This window comes from Chinchilla lanigera, unplaced genomic scaffold (genome assembly GCF_000276665.1).
Source record: "Chinchilla lanigera isolate Chin_1 unplaced genomic scaffold, ChiLan1.0 scaffold00011, whole genome shotgun sequence".
NCBI lineage: Eukaryota > Metazoa > Chordata > Mammalia > Rodentia > Chinchillidae > Chinchilla > Chinchilla lanigera.
The window spans coordinates 6,405,425-6,421,877 of record NW_004955412.1 but is presented as its reverse complement, the minus strand read 5'-3'; the positions used below and the strand labels follow the sequence as shown (position 1 = coordinate 6,421,877).

The 16,453-nt window shown below is 37.2% G+C and overlaps 1 protein-coding gene across 1 annotated transcript in view; it reads right to left on the bottom strand.

Moving 5' to 3' along the window:
• Positions 1-16,453, bottom strand: part of Dync2h1 (dynein, cytoplasmic 2, heavy chain 1) — a gene marked incomplete in the record, with an annotated part of 251,163 nt that overhangs the window by 97,011 nt on the left and 137,699 nt on the right. The window contains 6 exon segments of the mRNA XM_013511077.1: positions 74-234; positions 10,344-10,416; positions 11,394-11,525; positions 13,224-13,301; positions 14,167-14,217; positions 16,234-16,299. Of these exon segments, the coding sequence (XP_013366531.1) occupies positions 74-234; positions 10,344-10,416; positions 11,394-11,525; positions 13,224-13,301; positions 14,167-14,217; positions 16,234-16,299 (561 nt within the window).

The following is a 16,453-nucleotide window of genomic DNA, read 5'->3' as shown; positions in this document are numbered from 1 at the left end:
AAAAGATGTCCATTTCACTAATCAGATCTATTGCAGCAGGAATAACAATGGAAGCAGGGTGATCTGGACTCACCTGATGATAACACTCTCCACTTCTTTCAGCATTAGCAAGTTCTTGAAGTTCCTGAGAAGGATCAGCACCCGGAGAAATAATTATCAAAATGGGCTCAATTTCCAGTGTCTCTCTGTATAAACGTTTGAGATTTAAAGGAAGTGGTGATAATTCTTTCAGCCCTACAAGACATGGTAAAGGAATTTAAAAAAAAAGCAACACGCATCATAAAAAGTCTTTTAAAATAATGGCATAATACATATAATAGAGAATACTTGGGTACATTATAATCTTATATATTCAAAGTTTTCACTCTAAAACCATTCACATACTAATAATAATTATAAGTAATATTTATTGAATGCTTAGAGTACCAACCATTTTTTTTTTTTACTTTTTTTCTATACAAGGTCTCACTACGCAGTTCAGGCTGGCCTCCAATTCATAGCGGACCTCCTGCCTCAACCTTCTGAGAAGTACTTGGATTACAGGCGTGCACCACCACACCTGGGTCGATGTGCCAATCACTATTCTAAATACTTGCCACGTTCATCATCTTCTAATCACTGCGCTGCTACTACCCCGAATGCCACAGATGAAGACTAGACAGCCAGCACTGTTGTCTCACTGCGTATTGCTCTCCCTACAGGAGAAGGCTGACCCCTTCCATCTAACTATCCATCTCACTGATACCGTTTATTACTTTATACACTAGCTAAGAAGCTTCTCTGTGCCATGCAGATGGCGGAACTGGTTTAAGTCGTGTAGTGTTATGTCTTGGGTCAAGAACGACTCCCCACACTGTCGGAGCTCAGAGGTGGGGCTTCGGGAAAGCAATAGGGGCGCCGTCAGGCAGTGGCACCCGGGCAGGAGCGGGTCACTTGGGGCCTGACCTGGCAGTGCCTCCCTCCCTGGCTCCTCCCTTCTCTCTCTGCTCCTCCTCCACTATGTCCCTCCGCCACGCTATTCCTGCCTTGCGGCCACCCAGCCAGAGACTGCACCTCTGAGCCAAAATAACACTCTCCTCTTTTAAGTTGTGGGTTCGGGTATTGGTCTCAGCAATGAGGAAAGTGATTAAGACATCGGGGCAAATAATTTCACTGTCGTGATATAGGATGGTCATCTCTTGTGCCCACCATAGTAAGCAGAACAGAAAATAAAAAGAATGATTACTTCAGAGATGGAACTATGCCAGTGTCAGTATATGTTTACTGGCCGAGTGACCCTATACAAATCACCATGAGCGATGAAACAGTCCAGAGGTCCCTTAGGAGCAAAGTAAGCTGCATTATAATAAATACCATTCATTCATCACCTACTCTCTGCTAAGATTACACCAACTCCATCCTAGTTTATTTCCTTGCTTTATAAATAATACAACAACCATGAAAAACAAATACCACTGTTCATTTACATGTAAGAAAACTAATAATGCTCAAAGAAGTTGCATGTCTTGCCCAAGGGTCCCCAGCTGCTAACTGCTTACTGTGTTCCAACACAATTCATCTGTGCTTTTTCTACTTTGCAGCCACCACCAACTACTGTACAGTGCTATTTGAATAAGAACTTATAATTATCCTGTTATACTTAAATCTCTTCTGCTAAAATTTGAGTGTTTCCATGATTAACATATTTAGGAAGAAGGCCTGTTTCAATGAAAACTTGCTGGAATTTCTGTTGTACATTTTACTGTACTGGTCTGAGTTGAGCTAAAAAAATACCATGCAAAATTTAAAATAAATAGAGGAGGAGGAGAATATAATGTCCAACAGAACTACTGCACAGGCAAGAGGGTTTCTACACATTCTCCAAAGTAGAAATGAATATCCTTATTTTGCCCTTTAATTTATATTTGGGGTTCTCATGTAAGAGAAATCCTGCAGTATCTATGCTTGTGTGTCTGATTTATTTCACTTAGTAGTACGGTCTCAGGCTGCATCCATTTTCCTACAAATGACTCAATTTCATCCTTTATAGCAGACTAGCACTGCACTCTGTTGATGGACATACAGGCAGCTGTCAAGATCTAGCTATTATCAGTTGCGTGCTATAAATATGGATACAGATGATAAGAAACAAGGACACAGATCTGCAAAAGGGAAGAGGACCAAAATGGAGAGAAGAAAGAAGGTAGAGAAAAGGGATAAAAAAAAGAGTAAGATGTGTTATGTGTTAACTCCCTGCGGTGAATGTATCATTCATTCTGTACTAAAACATGTACTAAGAAAAATATTTTTGAAAAAGTAGAAATAAATAGACAGGATTGCACCTCAAACACAGATATTCTTAAGATATTTGTAGCAAACATATTATGCATTCAATGCCATTGAAATGGGCAAAAAAAGGTATTTCTAGGTGTGAAAAACCTTTCACACCTCAAACACCATTCTCTATTCTCCACAACAGCAATATATAATGGTAAGGAAGAATTTTCAAAGGGAGAAACAGTCCCGCTAACAAGTGAAACTTACCCTCAATAGTCACTTGAAATTTATGCACTGCTTATTGAGGCATATTTTATGAATTATTTTGACTTAATTTTTTTTTTGCACTGCTAGGGATTAAACCCAGTGCCTCCTACGTGCTATACAAGTGTTCTGCCACTGAGCTACATCTCCAGCCCATGAATTTTATTTTTTAACTAAACTTAAATTGCTAACAGTCACGGTTTGGAGAACCAAAAAAAATATTATGTACTGATTATAGTGTAATGAGAAATATTTTTAATCATTCAAGCAGTCATTCATTTATTTATAAACAATAAAGATTCCAAGCCAATTAAATATGTTGTCTTATTTAATAAAGCATTTCAAACCCTTAAAAATGTGCATGACCTTGACTCAGCAACTACAATTATTTAAGAAGTCAGGATATGGACATAGACCAGGTATAAATGCTTCCACTGTAGCCGTTGATATTAGCTAAAAACTGGGGAAAGATTTTAAGTTTCTAACAACACGAGTCTGCATGTATAATTCTCAATAGCTAAACAAGGAACTGAAGTTACAAAAATGTTGATGTAAAAGATAATTTACTGAAAAACTAGATTATTCAGTGAGATAGGCAACATTCTAACGTATGTACATCTAGGTGCATAAAAGGACTAGAAAGACAGAGAAATGTTAATATTACTAAAGCTGAATCATGGACTAACAGGTGTTTCTTATATTCTTTTCATTCCTCCCTCTTCTGATTGCTGTAATTAGTGTCTCTTATATGATTAAAATGTCACAACATAACGATACTTTCATATAAAATAACTAGTGGAACATACGTTACTTGGAAAATATATGCCAATATAAAAAAGATTTTAAAAATGTAGATGATCGTGGCATTTCTTAATTTAACGAATAGAGTGGAAACTTCACAAGGGCAGGTATCATTTTGTTTTGTTCACCTGATATTCAAAGCCTAATTTAATTCAACTATAATGCCAATTTCACCATAAAAGCTAAACCTATGTTTGTTAATTCATTTTATATAATATTTGAAAGCCAGGCAACACTTTAAACTAGAGATTATTTTTTCAGTTCTAGGACCTACTGAACTTAGGACCTATACCCTGACCTACATCCCTAGTCCTTGTTATTTTCTGACACAAGGTCTTGCTAAGTCAGTACTCTGGGCTTGAACTTGCAGTCCTCCATTTAATATAATACAAGTGCCATTAGCGTTACTTGGAATTACACACTAGTCATGTGTCCACGAAATTCCAATAACTTGTCATTGTAGTTAAGCAAACTGTATATTCACTTATTTTACTAACCCAAATAATTTTGACTCATGATATCAAGACTACTGTCAGGGTATATCATTCAAAATTATTTAATAAAGTTGTTAGAAAGTGAAAAAAAGTTAATTGCATTGTGAAATCATGTACATGTGCAAATCATATTCTGAACTGGTCCTTTATGATAAATATATTTCCTTTGAAAAAAGAGCTAAAAAATGTCAAAGGAATAACTTACCAGTTTATTTTATTTTACTTAGATAAAATACTGTGATAATTAAAAAGAAATACTTAGCAGTTTATAAACTAAAGATTATTACTTCTATATTTTCCAGGTACCTCAGTAAAGAAAGTTGCCCAATTAATATTAATCTCCTACAGGTAGTATGTTTAACGATTCATTTTCTTTATTCATCATATCCTCCCTTACTGTATCAGGTATACAAAATTATCTCGCTTTTCTTAGGAAAGGCAACTGTCAAAATGAATCATAAATACCAATAAAAAGGAAAACTAACAACCACTGTTTAACCCAAAAAACGTGCCAATTAAATAGGGAAATATTTTTTTTAAATGGAGTAAAGCTCAACATGAGAATCAAACAAAAAGTCATTCTGTGGAAAGCAGAATTTTACAGGTATCTCTTAAGATTCTGAAGCCTTGATGATTCAACCAAACACTCAATTGGGTGCTCCTGTAAAAGGACATCGCCGCTCTGACTGACCTAATCCTTTGTGTCCTTAAAAAGCAGAGGCTCCACTGCATGGGGTCACAGATGCGCAGGAGAGTGCAGCAGGTGTGCTCAGACAGACGGGAAAGCCAGAGACATGTGAAGCATGAAAAGGAATCACTGCCTTATTCCTGGCTTTATACCAAAGGATACAGGCTGCCTCTACAACGAGTGACACCAAACAGTGGGAAGGAAACAGGAACCTCAGTCCTACAACCCCAGGGGGCTAAACCTGAGTGGCGTTTGGAAGCAGATTTCTCCCAGAGCCTCTCTTGTGAGAGCTCCAGTGGCCAACCTAGATTTAGACTAACAAATGGTGTAAGAAGACCGTGATAATAAGTGGGTATTGTTTTTAAGCTGATAAATTTACAGCAACAGTAGAAATTCAATGTATATTTCCTATGCCACTCCTTCCTCTCCCAGGTACGCTTCACATACAGGTCCAACAACGGACGCAACACACGAGATGAGATGGCAGCACGGACAGGAGAGGAACAGGACTGCAAAGCAAGGAGAACTGCACGGCTCAGGAAACCTTTCTGACGGAAAGCACGAAAGGTCTTTTAGTTTCTGCGGCTGTGCAGCACCTGGGGGCAGCACGTGTCTTTATATCTGTGGTACTTCACTCCACACCACACAACATCCTTCTCAGAACATGAGAATTAAATCAGAATTAAATACAGAAGTCAGGAAAGCTGCACCTGGTACCACTATCTTTAAAAAAATAGTAGTCGTAAAATGCAGTAGATTTTGCCAGAATTATGATCTTGCTTCGCAGGATTATATTAAACAGCCCTAAGAGTTTTGGGGATGGCTCTATTAACTTAAATCTTCAAATTAAAACTGCTTTCACAAATACATTTTTATAAGCTATTAATTTAAAGTTTATAGATTATAAGGGCTACTGAAACTTAGGAATTTTTCCCTATGAATAAGAAATTATACTTAAAATCAAATCTATTTTATTTTATCAAAAACTTTATTAATAAAACTACTTGACCAAATACAAAGCCATGTACCCATACAATAGTGTATGTAATTTTTTTTGCTTAGAAATAGTATGATTTTAGAAGTACATTAAACATTCAAAGCACTTAAATATTTGAATATTCTGAGTTTTTCAGGTAAGACTGTTAAACTTTAAATGTCATATGACCTGGGAATCAAATACTACCATTAGTAAGTCTTGTAAAGAGTCAGTAGAGAGTCAAACTACTAAATCATGAGAAAGGTCATGTGCAATGCAGCACAAAGCACATTTTTATAGAGTAAGCAGGTGGGAAAAAAAGAAACTCTTAAGGACCACTCTGAAAATTGTCTCATTTTACCTAAACTTTCGTCCAGGTTACTGGAACAGATGGAAAATGCATAGATATGTTGGAAATATACCACACAGTCATAAGCACGATGCCGAGAATTTAAAACTGGTTGATGTGTTAGAGCTGATTAAATGACCCATAAAATTTATCTGAAAATGTAACACTCTATGCTAACAATTAAATGATACAGAGGAGCCATCCATGAAAGGAAGAGGAAACATACAAAGCAGAGCGCATAGAGATCGAGGGCTGGAAAACTCATGAAGTACAGAGGGCGAGCCAGAGCAGCACAAGGTGCGGTCAGAGACGCAGCGAAAGGACAGCCTGTGTGGGGATTATAACCCTGACTACGGAATCTGGATTTTATTCTAAGTATTTTGAGAGGACTTTGAAGATTTTATGCAACAAAGATCTGGTTTAAGTTTCAAAAACATTTCACAGCCTTCTGGAGAAAGGGATTAAAACCAAGGAGAGGTCTGGGGATGTAGCTCAGCGGCACAGCGCCTGCCTGGCAAGTGCGACGTCGTGAGTTTGAGTCCCGGTACTGGAAAGAATAAATAAATAAATAAATAAAACCAAGGAGAAAAAAAGGAAGTAGGGAGAACCAGTGGTGAACACAGTCCTTGATTTCACAAATATCTATCGTGCCTACCTATTCTACAAGCTGTTTAAAGCACTGGAGACATAACAACAAAATGAAGTCTGGGCCTTCATGTGGAATATGTTCTGCTTGGGTGACAGGCAACTAATGAACAAATAAAGATGTCAGACAGTGATAAATTACAGAGGGAAATAAGGTAATAGAGGACACAGAGAGAAGAGTGAGTATGCTATTTCATATAAAATGTGAGAAATCTTCACCGAAAAAGTAACATTCAAGCAGAAAAGCGAGGGTGATAACTTGGGTAAAGATCAGAAGAAAAAAGGCAGGTGTAAGGCCCTGATATTCCAGAAATGTACCTGCATCCCAGGAAGAACAAAAAACAATGAATTATGCTGGGGAAGGATTGAGCGAGTGTGAGAACGGCAGGAGAGGAGATCCGAAGGGAAACGGGAACAGAAGACAGAAGGTCCTATAAGGGCCGGCAAGGATGCTGAGCAAGAGAAGGAGTTTGAGCCGAGAAGGGCCATGATCTACTGTATACTTCAGAAGATACTCCAGCTGCTGTGATGAAGAAAAATGGAAATGAGAGGGACAGAAGCCTGAATGGCAATAATCTCGCTCATGAGCTGGAACAATGTCGTAGGTAGTCGTGGAGGTGTAAGTGAGTGAACTCCAGGTATCTTACGCAGAGTAAGACAAAAGGTAAAAGCTGTGCTGTAATTGACAGATGATGGCAGCTTACTTAGGCTGACAGTCATGAAGTAAAGTGAATGAACTTAGTCTTACAGCTGGAATCAGGTTCTGCAGTGATCACAGCGCTCTGCAATGTCCATTAGACATTCACAAGAAAACATCAAATCAGCATCTGGACGCCGGAACCCAGAATTCTGGGGTGGAAATACAGAGGTATGAGTTGGTGATTAAAGATGCTATTCAAAGCTAGGGGTTGGGTGAGATCACCTAGAGGAAGAATACATAATAATTTTCAAAAAGGAACCCAAAGGAAGGCTGCTGTGGGAAGAAAATTAAGGAGTCAGAAAAGGAAAGAGAAAACCAATAGTTCAAAAGGGTTGTTAAATGCAGCATAATGATTAAGAGAGGACAAGGTATTTACAGAAGGGAAAAGTGGAACATTGTTGAAAATCAAGATAAAAGCAGAACAGGGTGCAGCAACGCAGAAGACCACTGACCGTATTAAGAGCAATCTCTGTTTATCAGCACGTGTTTTCAGAACACAATGATTACGCTCATCACGGGGAGTCTACGTATGTACATACCACATCTGCATTCTTCTTTTCCATCCCCCCACCATCTCTTGGTTCCTTTCCCTTCTACAAAAGATCTACCTTCCTGTTGCCTACTGTCTTTTATTTTGCTCTATATTTTACATTTATTTTAGTTTCCTCATATAAGAGAAAGAATATAATATTTTGTGGAACTTCAGGGTGTGAGGTCTCAATAGAGTGAGCTCAACACAGGATAAGGTTTGAGGAAGTGATTACTCTGGTCTCTAGCTACACTCATATGTCCGATGTTTGTTTTACAAAAGTAAAAGCTGTGCTGGTGGCTAGGGAAGAATTTTTTAAGAGAAATGATACAAAAATATATTTGTATGATGTGAGAAATGTGCCCCTAAAAAGGTAAAATTCATGATGCAAGAGACAATGACAATGGCAGAAATGGATTCTATTCACTGTTCTTTGGGACAAGAATGTTATTAATGGCTACAGAAAAGCAAGCAGAGTGCTTGTGGGGACCAATGCGGGGAGTCGGCCAATTTGTAGATGGGAAGTGAGGAACGTTATTGTTTCTACTTTCCTAAAAATGCTAGTAAAAGGCCACTTCAACCAATTTACGTGGTAAATGCATAGTTGGTTTCCATATCTCAACTGCTAGCAGTGGCAAATACAGGGAGAGTTGGTTTTCATATTCTTCTATTCCTAGAAGACAGTTATGACTCATGTGTATCCAAACTTGGGACAGTGTCAGACATTCCAGTTACAAGATAAAGTACAGTCCTAAGGATTTCTTAAAATAGACACAAGTTTCAATTACTTCATTCTATACATTCAAAAGTAATATACTATAACTTTCTAAAAGTTAAGACCCTAAAAATGTGCTTTAAAATTTAGTGGGGCAATTATCAAACAATTTCAAATATAAAAATTGGTTAAAACAGGCTCTAGTAACCTGACTATAGTGAACACCTACTGTTACCCAGAGGCCCTCCTCTCACTTCTGGGACCGGCTCTTTCCCTCTCGGTGGCTTCTTTTAAACAAATTGCAAGTACACATATTTCGGCTGAGATAAGCTATAGAACAGCCATGTTCTCCAACTGAAGAAATCAGTCTTTCCTTAGGATTTTTGATGGTGAAACTGAAAAGGAAAATTTCTCCTTTCCCTCTCATCATGACGTACGAAATGTAACCCAGGAGGCCACAGCAGCCCGATCTAGCAGAATGTGCATAAACCCTTGAGACTAAGAGTAACCTATAAGCAGGGACCAGACCAAGAGGCTAAAACTCAGTGTGAGAGGCAGAGAAAAATAAAGAGGAAAAAGGCAACAGAAATTTGTGTTGGGGAGAAAAAGAGTGTCAAACTCCAAGTGTTAGACAAAGAGAAAAACTCTCTTTGTCTCTTTGAAAATGAAATCAGCTGGCAAGAGGCCAGCTCTAGTTCTTCTTTCTGAGTATAGTTACTTAAACCAGCAAACTCCCCTTTTGCATTTAAGTGAGTTTAGCATGAGCATCCTTCACTTGCAACTGAGAGACTGGTAGATAAACATTCTGCACGACATGAGACATGAGAAGAGACACCTGCTTGTCTCAGTCGCCTTCCCAGCGGGGACAAATACCTGACACCCCGTCTGAAGAGCAGAGGGCTACTGCGGCTCACGGTTTCAGAGGTTTCAGTGCAGTTTACAGGCTCACACACAAAAGGCGGCACGGTGGGCAAGCCCGCAGGGGAGGAAGCTGCTTGCCGCGTGGCCGCAGGAAGCAGACAGGGAGGGGAGGAGGCAGGGAGGGAGACACAGCTTTCCGGATCTGGAAATGAGCCCACCGACCCAGGACCCACCCCATGAACAGCAAGTTAGCTGTAGCGCCCTCATAATCCGGTTACCTGCCATGCTCTGGAGACATCAGGCTTTAGAGGTACATTTAGACCCAAACCACAACACTGACAGACAAACATTCTATCAGAAATTAATTAACCGGGACTCTTCGTCTGCACACACAAGTAATGGAAAGCACAGGGTATCTGCAGAATCATATTTACATGCCCATCACAGATCAACTGACCAGTCCTAAAGCCAACTCAAAATACAGTGGTACCTTCTGGTTGCAACCAAACTGCACGCATATATGCTATATACTACTTATACTATGTACTGTGCTTGCAGTTTGGTTGCAAGCGGAATTGTGGAATGAATTTTGTGATCAGAATCATGGACAGAATCAAGTCTGTAACACAGGTACCACTGTACGTGTGTGTGTGTGGTGTGTGACTATGTGCACACATGTGTTCGGACACATGCTGTTAGAGAGTGAGGTAGAAGTGAGGCATATTCTGGTAGAGAAAGCAGAAGAGAGGCATCTTGTAAAAAACTGAGTCCATATTGTATCCCCCCCAAAAGAAAGTATGTAAAAGTTCTAATTCCAGAAGTTCAGAACGTGATCTCATTTGGAAATAAGACTGTTGTAGATATAATTAGCTAACTACACTTGAGTAAAGCAGGCCCCTAATACCATATGACTGGTGTCCTGCAAGAAGATACACAGAGAATATGAGACGTGACAATAAAGAATAGACCTGATCAATGCAGCTACAAGCAAGGGAACCAAAGATGACCAGCAAACCACTAGAATCCAGCATCCGTGGTCCAGCTCTTGAAAGGTGCTGCACTTACCTAAAGTTTTACATGCGAACAGAGCCATGGCACTTTGCAGTCTGTCCGGCCTGAGAGCCTGTACTACAAGAACCTTAAAATAAAATGCAGAATATTTTTAAATAAACTTCTGACAACAGCTTTTACTAAACAATAATTAATGTTAACTAATTAAACATGTTTATTAAAATATGTGAATACTTAACATTGTCACAAAGTGTTTAATATGTTTCATACTATCACAATAGGTATACAGCAAGGCATCTCTTTAATATACAAAGGATCACTGAAATCCATTTAAGCCCATCATCTAAAGTAAATACAGGGGTAGCTATGCCTTCAATCTAATAAATGGCTAAATGGCAGGTAAAAACAGAAAAACATAGCCTAAGAACTTCCAGTGGCAGCAAATGGAAACCCAGAAATCTTCGCTAAAAACTTAAAATCACTGCCTTTATGCTGGATTGTGTACATCTATGATAATCCTAGATGTTTAAGTTTCTATTACTAATGTTTCATCCTTTTTAATCACATTTGTTGAAAAAGAATTTGCTATACAGTATACAAAGACTAAGAAGACATATCCCATAATCAACAATCTAAAGAAGAGATACACAGAAGGGGCATTTGCTAAAGCATCAGTTCCTGAAGAGCTCTCCCACTCAGAGGCTTTCATGTAGCCGAAATACTGAGTTCAACTTCCCAGTACACTTCTTCATTCTATTTTGTATTCTTTCCTCACCAAAGTCTTTTCCCTAGATAAAGCTCTGGAAAATGAGTGAAGAACCTATATAATCTGTATCTTTCTTTCTACAAGACATATCCATAAGATATCTGTAAGATTTGCATGGATCACAAGCAGAGGATTAGAAAAACTACAATTGGAGATAAGTTACTGAGGAATTTGGCCAGTGATTTTTCTGGATAACATGGTAAAAGCATGGTAACATGCTTCCTCTCACGTGGCCTTAAAGGTTACATAATAATCTAAAAGCAAAACTTTCTTTAAATGACTTCTGAATGATGAGAAACATTAAATGTTTTTTTTGCATTTGGAAACATTAACTTTACCTGCTGAAATAAGGAAACTTTCTTTGCAAGAACGGATGGAAACTCTTGTTCACACATTGAACTATGGTAGTAAGGACGCCACAGAGCTACATCTTCAAAGCAGAGGGTCTGATAAAGACTTGGCAGAGCAATCTAAAAAACAAAAGTAACAACATATAATGAGCTACAAGTAAATAATGTACATGCATGTATTTTGAAAAAAAACTGAAAAAGCAAAGGAAGACTAACTATTAATACTTTTTGTTTCACTTTCTGTTGGCTTATCTAATGTTTTCTAGATCAGAAACAGTACAGTATTTCATGTTAAAGCCAGGATTAAATAAAACTTCCCAAAGTAGCATTAAATCAGTACTCCTAAGTTAAGAAATTTTTCTCTACATAAAAATGCTTGCACCCAGCTATTTCCACCTTGTAGAAGAAAGAAATCCTACCATGAAAATCAGTATACATTTTAGAGATTGCCACAATTAAACTACAAAAATATGTCATGGTTCTTACACAATGCCAGCCATATCAGTAGGCAATTCTGTGATACGCTCTGAAGTGCGGGTTTGTTCTTGGCGGAGTCTCTTTGTATATAAAATGCACATTTGCTGTTGCACTGGTGTTGGAGAAAAAACGGAGCTGAACAGTAGCTAAGCAGTAAACACACATTTTATTCGAGACTACCGCAATAGGGAAAAAGAGCTGCCAGTATCCAAGTTCAATACTATGTGGGCGAATGGGAATTTATAGCCAAGGAACAGGTAGGGATCGGCCTTTAGAAAATTATCAAGAGAAAACATTCCCATAATGGAGGACACTGGTTAAACCTACTAAATAGTATTCTCAAAGGCACGTTGAACTGGTCAGAAACACCTGGGGGAGGATGGAAGCTAAGGAAGTCAATCAGATACCATGGTTGATTAGACACAGAAAATGGGAAAATTCTGATTAAACCAAGTGGCAGCGTTCCTGCTAAAACTAGATGCACATACATGGATATACACATACACATACAGGGACGGGCCTAGACCATGGCCCAGGACATTGACCACAGTTTGGTCAAGCAAAGACTCTTTGTCACTAGTACAATGCTAGCTGGCAGTAAGCACCAAATAAATGATTAATGAAGAAAACAATGACTGATATAAAGCAGAATCCATTTATTTCATTCAATAAATATTTACGAAAAGAATATATACTGTACTAGTAAAAGAGTCCAGATTATGCTCCAAGGTGCCCAATTTTGAACGCTGCCTCCACTTCCTAAGTGATTATATGCAAATGCTCCTCAGCTGAAATAAAGACAAGAATACTACCTCCTAATGTTATTGGAAACACTTCAAGTACTGGAAATCTATAAATTTTGCATAGCGGCTTGAATATACTAAGCTATCTCTAACTGCTAGCTAAATTTAATGTTCGTACCACGGACTGACGTAACTATAATAATGTGGGAAAAAAAGCAGGAGAAATAAGGGGAGAAAGGAATAGACAGAGAAAGAAATGGAATTGAGAAGTGTATTTGTCGGTCATTTCCCATAAAAATACCACTTTGGCCTGAGTGAGAAAGAAAACACAGAATGGCTGGGAGGCGGGGGCATGGAAAGGCGGATTCTATATTTGGAAGACCTATATATTAAACGCATCCTATTTTGTGAATACAAGATTTAAATTAAATTTTGATTAAAGATTATTGTAATAATTCTTTGGTGTGTCTTAATTGAGGGATTTTAACCTATTCACAGAAATATTAGAGGAGTATGAATAAACAGCACATAAAAATGCCAGCAGAAATCACTAAATTACATAAGAAAATTAAAATTCCCTCCCGCAGGAGAAGGGTACCTTTAATGTTGCCACTGCCCAGCTTCGTTCCTGACCGACCCACGACGGGGTCTGATCACGTATTCTCTGCTGAGACTCCTTTAAGAAAAGCAATTATTTTCCTGAATATACGTGATAAGATATAAACACAGCAATCAACTAGCTATTGTTATGAACACTATTTTGAAAAAATATCCATTGTATGCACTATTTCTTTATATTTTACAAGTTACCGTGTAACATAATGTATTGAGAGAATCACTTAGACAAATGATGAATTCACTTTTATTGTACATAATCTTTCACAAAGCTTCATATAAATTTAAATGTCACAAGAAATTCTCATAAAACATATTATTTTTAATTATATTCTGTATTTCAGATATGATTGAGGTTCTGTGGTATATTTTCAGTCCACTGGTTCAAGAATAATATCCATTTATTTATTCAAATAAAAGTACTAAAAAGTTGAATTTGAATAAAGTTATCAAAAAGTTTTGGGGGGCTGGGGATTTAGCTCAGCTGCAAAGCGCCTGCCTGGCAAGCGCAAGGTCGTGAGTTCGGTTCCCGGTACCGGAGAAAAACCAAAAAACCAAAAAAAAGTTTTGGAAAGTATTTTTTAAACTTAAATTTTATACAACTCTTCCAAGTTATTAAGCAATGTTTGACTTTTTTTTCCTAAAGATTAAAAAATTTTTCTTGGAGCAAAATACATATACAGAGAAAAATTAACTATATTAATCTCCTGGCATTTAATATTATTCGCAAAAGAACGTAGGTCTTCAACATCATTAAACATTTTCAATTCACTTTATGGGAGGGTAGGAGAGGCCAGGACATATTTCTCTAGTTACAGTATAATTTAAATAATAATTTAAAACTCATCTGAAGCAAGTTATATTTCATGAAGCCAAACTAGGACTATTTTCTCTGAGTGAAATAATAACATTTTATTTTAACTTACAGCTTTCCGCAAGGTATCTCCAACAATCACACCTGTAAATGTATCCCATTCCTATCAAATAAAAATATGAGGAACACAAAAAATATGAACATAATAATGAAGTTGTTATTTTAAAGTATCTTATAAGATGGCTTATAATGCAGCTTTCTAACAACACAGGGGGAAAATTACTTTCACATCTTTAACATTGTAAGAATGAGATCAAGTACCAGTATAAAGTATTCATGAAAACTACGAGGAATAATTTTACAAAAATAAAAAATAGTCACTTATGGGAAACTGAATGTACCCTAAAACTATAATGTTAGGTGGAATAAACAGACATAAAAACTTAAATATAGGATGATTCCTCTGAGAACTCTAAGACAAAAATGACCTAAAGAATAAATGAAAGACAGATGACAGGAAGTAGAGAGGTGACCATTCCAGATGGGAAGAGGATCGAGGGACAACGAGAAAGGGAAGCAAGGGAAGGAGAAAAAAGGGAAGTGAAAAGTTAAAATACAACATGTACATAACACCAAGTCCCCACGGTCAATGTATTCATTATGTATCACAAACATGTACTATACTAAACTAATCACATTTTTAAATTATATACAACTACACTATATATGTTAATTTTAATATCTAAAATTTAAAATGTCTAATTCAATTAATATTTCTTCCTACCTGTTAATTTGTTCTTTTATATGATATTCCTAATAGACAACCAGTAAGGTACATAACAATTTAAAAATTGTGTACGTTGGTTAAGATTTAAAAAAAAACATACTTCCATTAACTTATCTTTCTTTATAGAATGGGATAAGTTTGCCACTAATCTTTTTTTAAACACAGAATCAAGAATGACCAAGTGTCACGAAACCTAGTGCTCTCAGAAATTTATGTCTTCTCCTGGGATTCCCCCAAGTTAGATAACAACGGATACCACCATGCTATTTGTCATTCACTAACCAACAAATAAAATATATGAAAATTTAAGAGTAATGTGGAAAAACTACCAAAGTAATATGCTTCCTGCCCTCCCTCTTATTCTTTCTATTATAATTATGAAGCCACATATAATTAAAATGGATAACTAGTAAAATTTATGAGAAAAATGATTTCCTTCCCTAGTGAGAGTTTATATCCTAGGACCAAGAAATAGGGAACATAAGGTCTTATATTACATGAAACATATTGACCAGGGTGGAAAGAATTATATAGGAGAAGGGAAAGACATGAAAGTTAACAGAATTAAAAGGAATCAAATTAATAAATTCAGGAAAAACTCTACAAGTGAACCACACCAAAAGGAGTTGGAGAAAAACAAAGAGAGAACACAGGCAGAACTCCAAGTGGTCTGCCTTCCTTTAACTGTCTGACTGACAGAAATGCAGAAGACAGCTCAAATCTAGCCAAGGAGCATTAAAGGCTACTAGGTCAAAGCTGCACTGCACTTGCATCCTGGCTACCAAACTCTTACGTTATGATACTTGCACAATAATGAGAAAAAAATACTCAGGAATATTTGAATTAGAAGCAGAGCAGAGATGAATTCAGCTCAAGGGAGGTTCTTCTCAAGTTTGAGTAGTTAGATGGCGGATCAAATATGAGATCATAGACAAAGAAGATAAATTATACATGAAGTGGTCAGTTCCAGGAAGTCCCAGAGAACTAGCCACCGTCTTGCTGCAAGTACTGATTCCGGACAAGTCAGAGAATGAATAATGAAGTTGAATACCCATATTGTTCCACTTTTTCTATTTTTCAGTTCCACTACTTAAGCCAGGAAAAGAAAAAGGCTGACTCAGTATATCAAGCGAGGGACCTAAGCTTACATAAATTTAGGCAGGTTGATAAGTTATGTAGATGTCTTTCCTCTTCAGTATCACTCTGAAATGCGGAGTTCACCAAGAGTGAAATAGAACTGGAAAACGGCATTTTATAAAATTTCTACCTTAGAAAGAGATTAATAGGTTATATATAATTTACAGCCTAAAGTAACTTTTAATCTAACTAAAAATATAACCATTATCAAATTTCTATATAACTCTAGAATTTTCTTCCTTCAATTCAACTTACATTTTCTTGAAAAAGTTGAGGATGCATGCCTCGAACAAAATGCAAAGCAAACATCAACTGGTCCGCCTGCAAAGAATAATAGATGTTAATATGCATTTTCTAAATTTATGTCTTTGGAAAAGCATAGTCTAAACCTTGGCTCAAAAAAATCTGTATGCTGTCTTCAAATAGCCTACTTTCATCAGCATAAGAAATGGCCATTCAGACAGCATCTAATAAA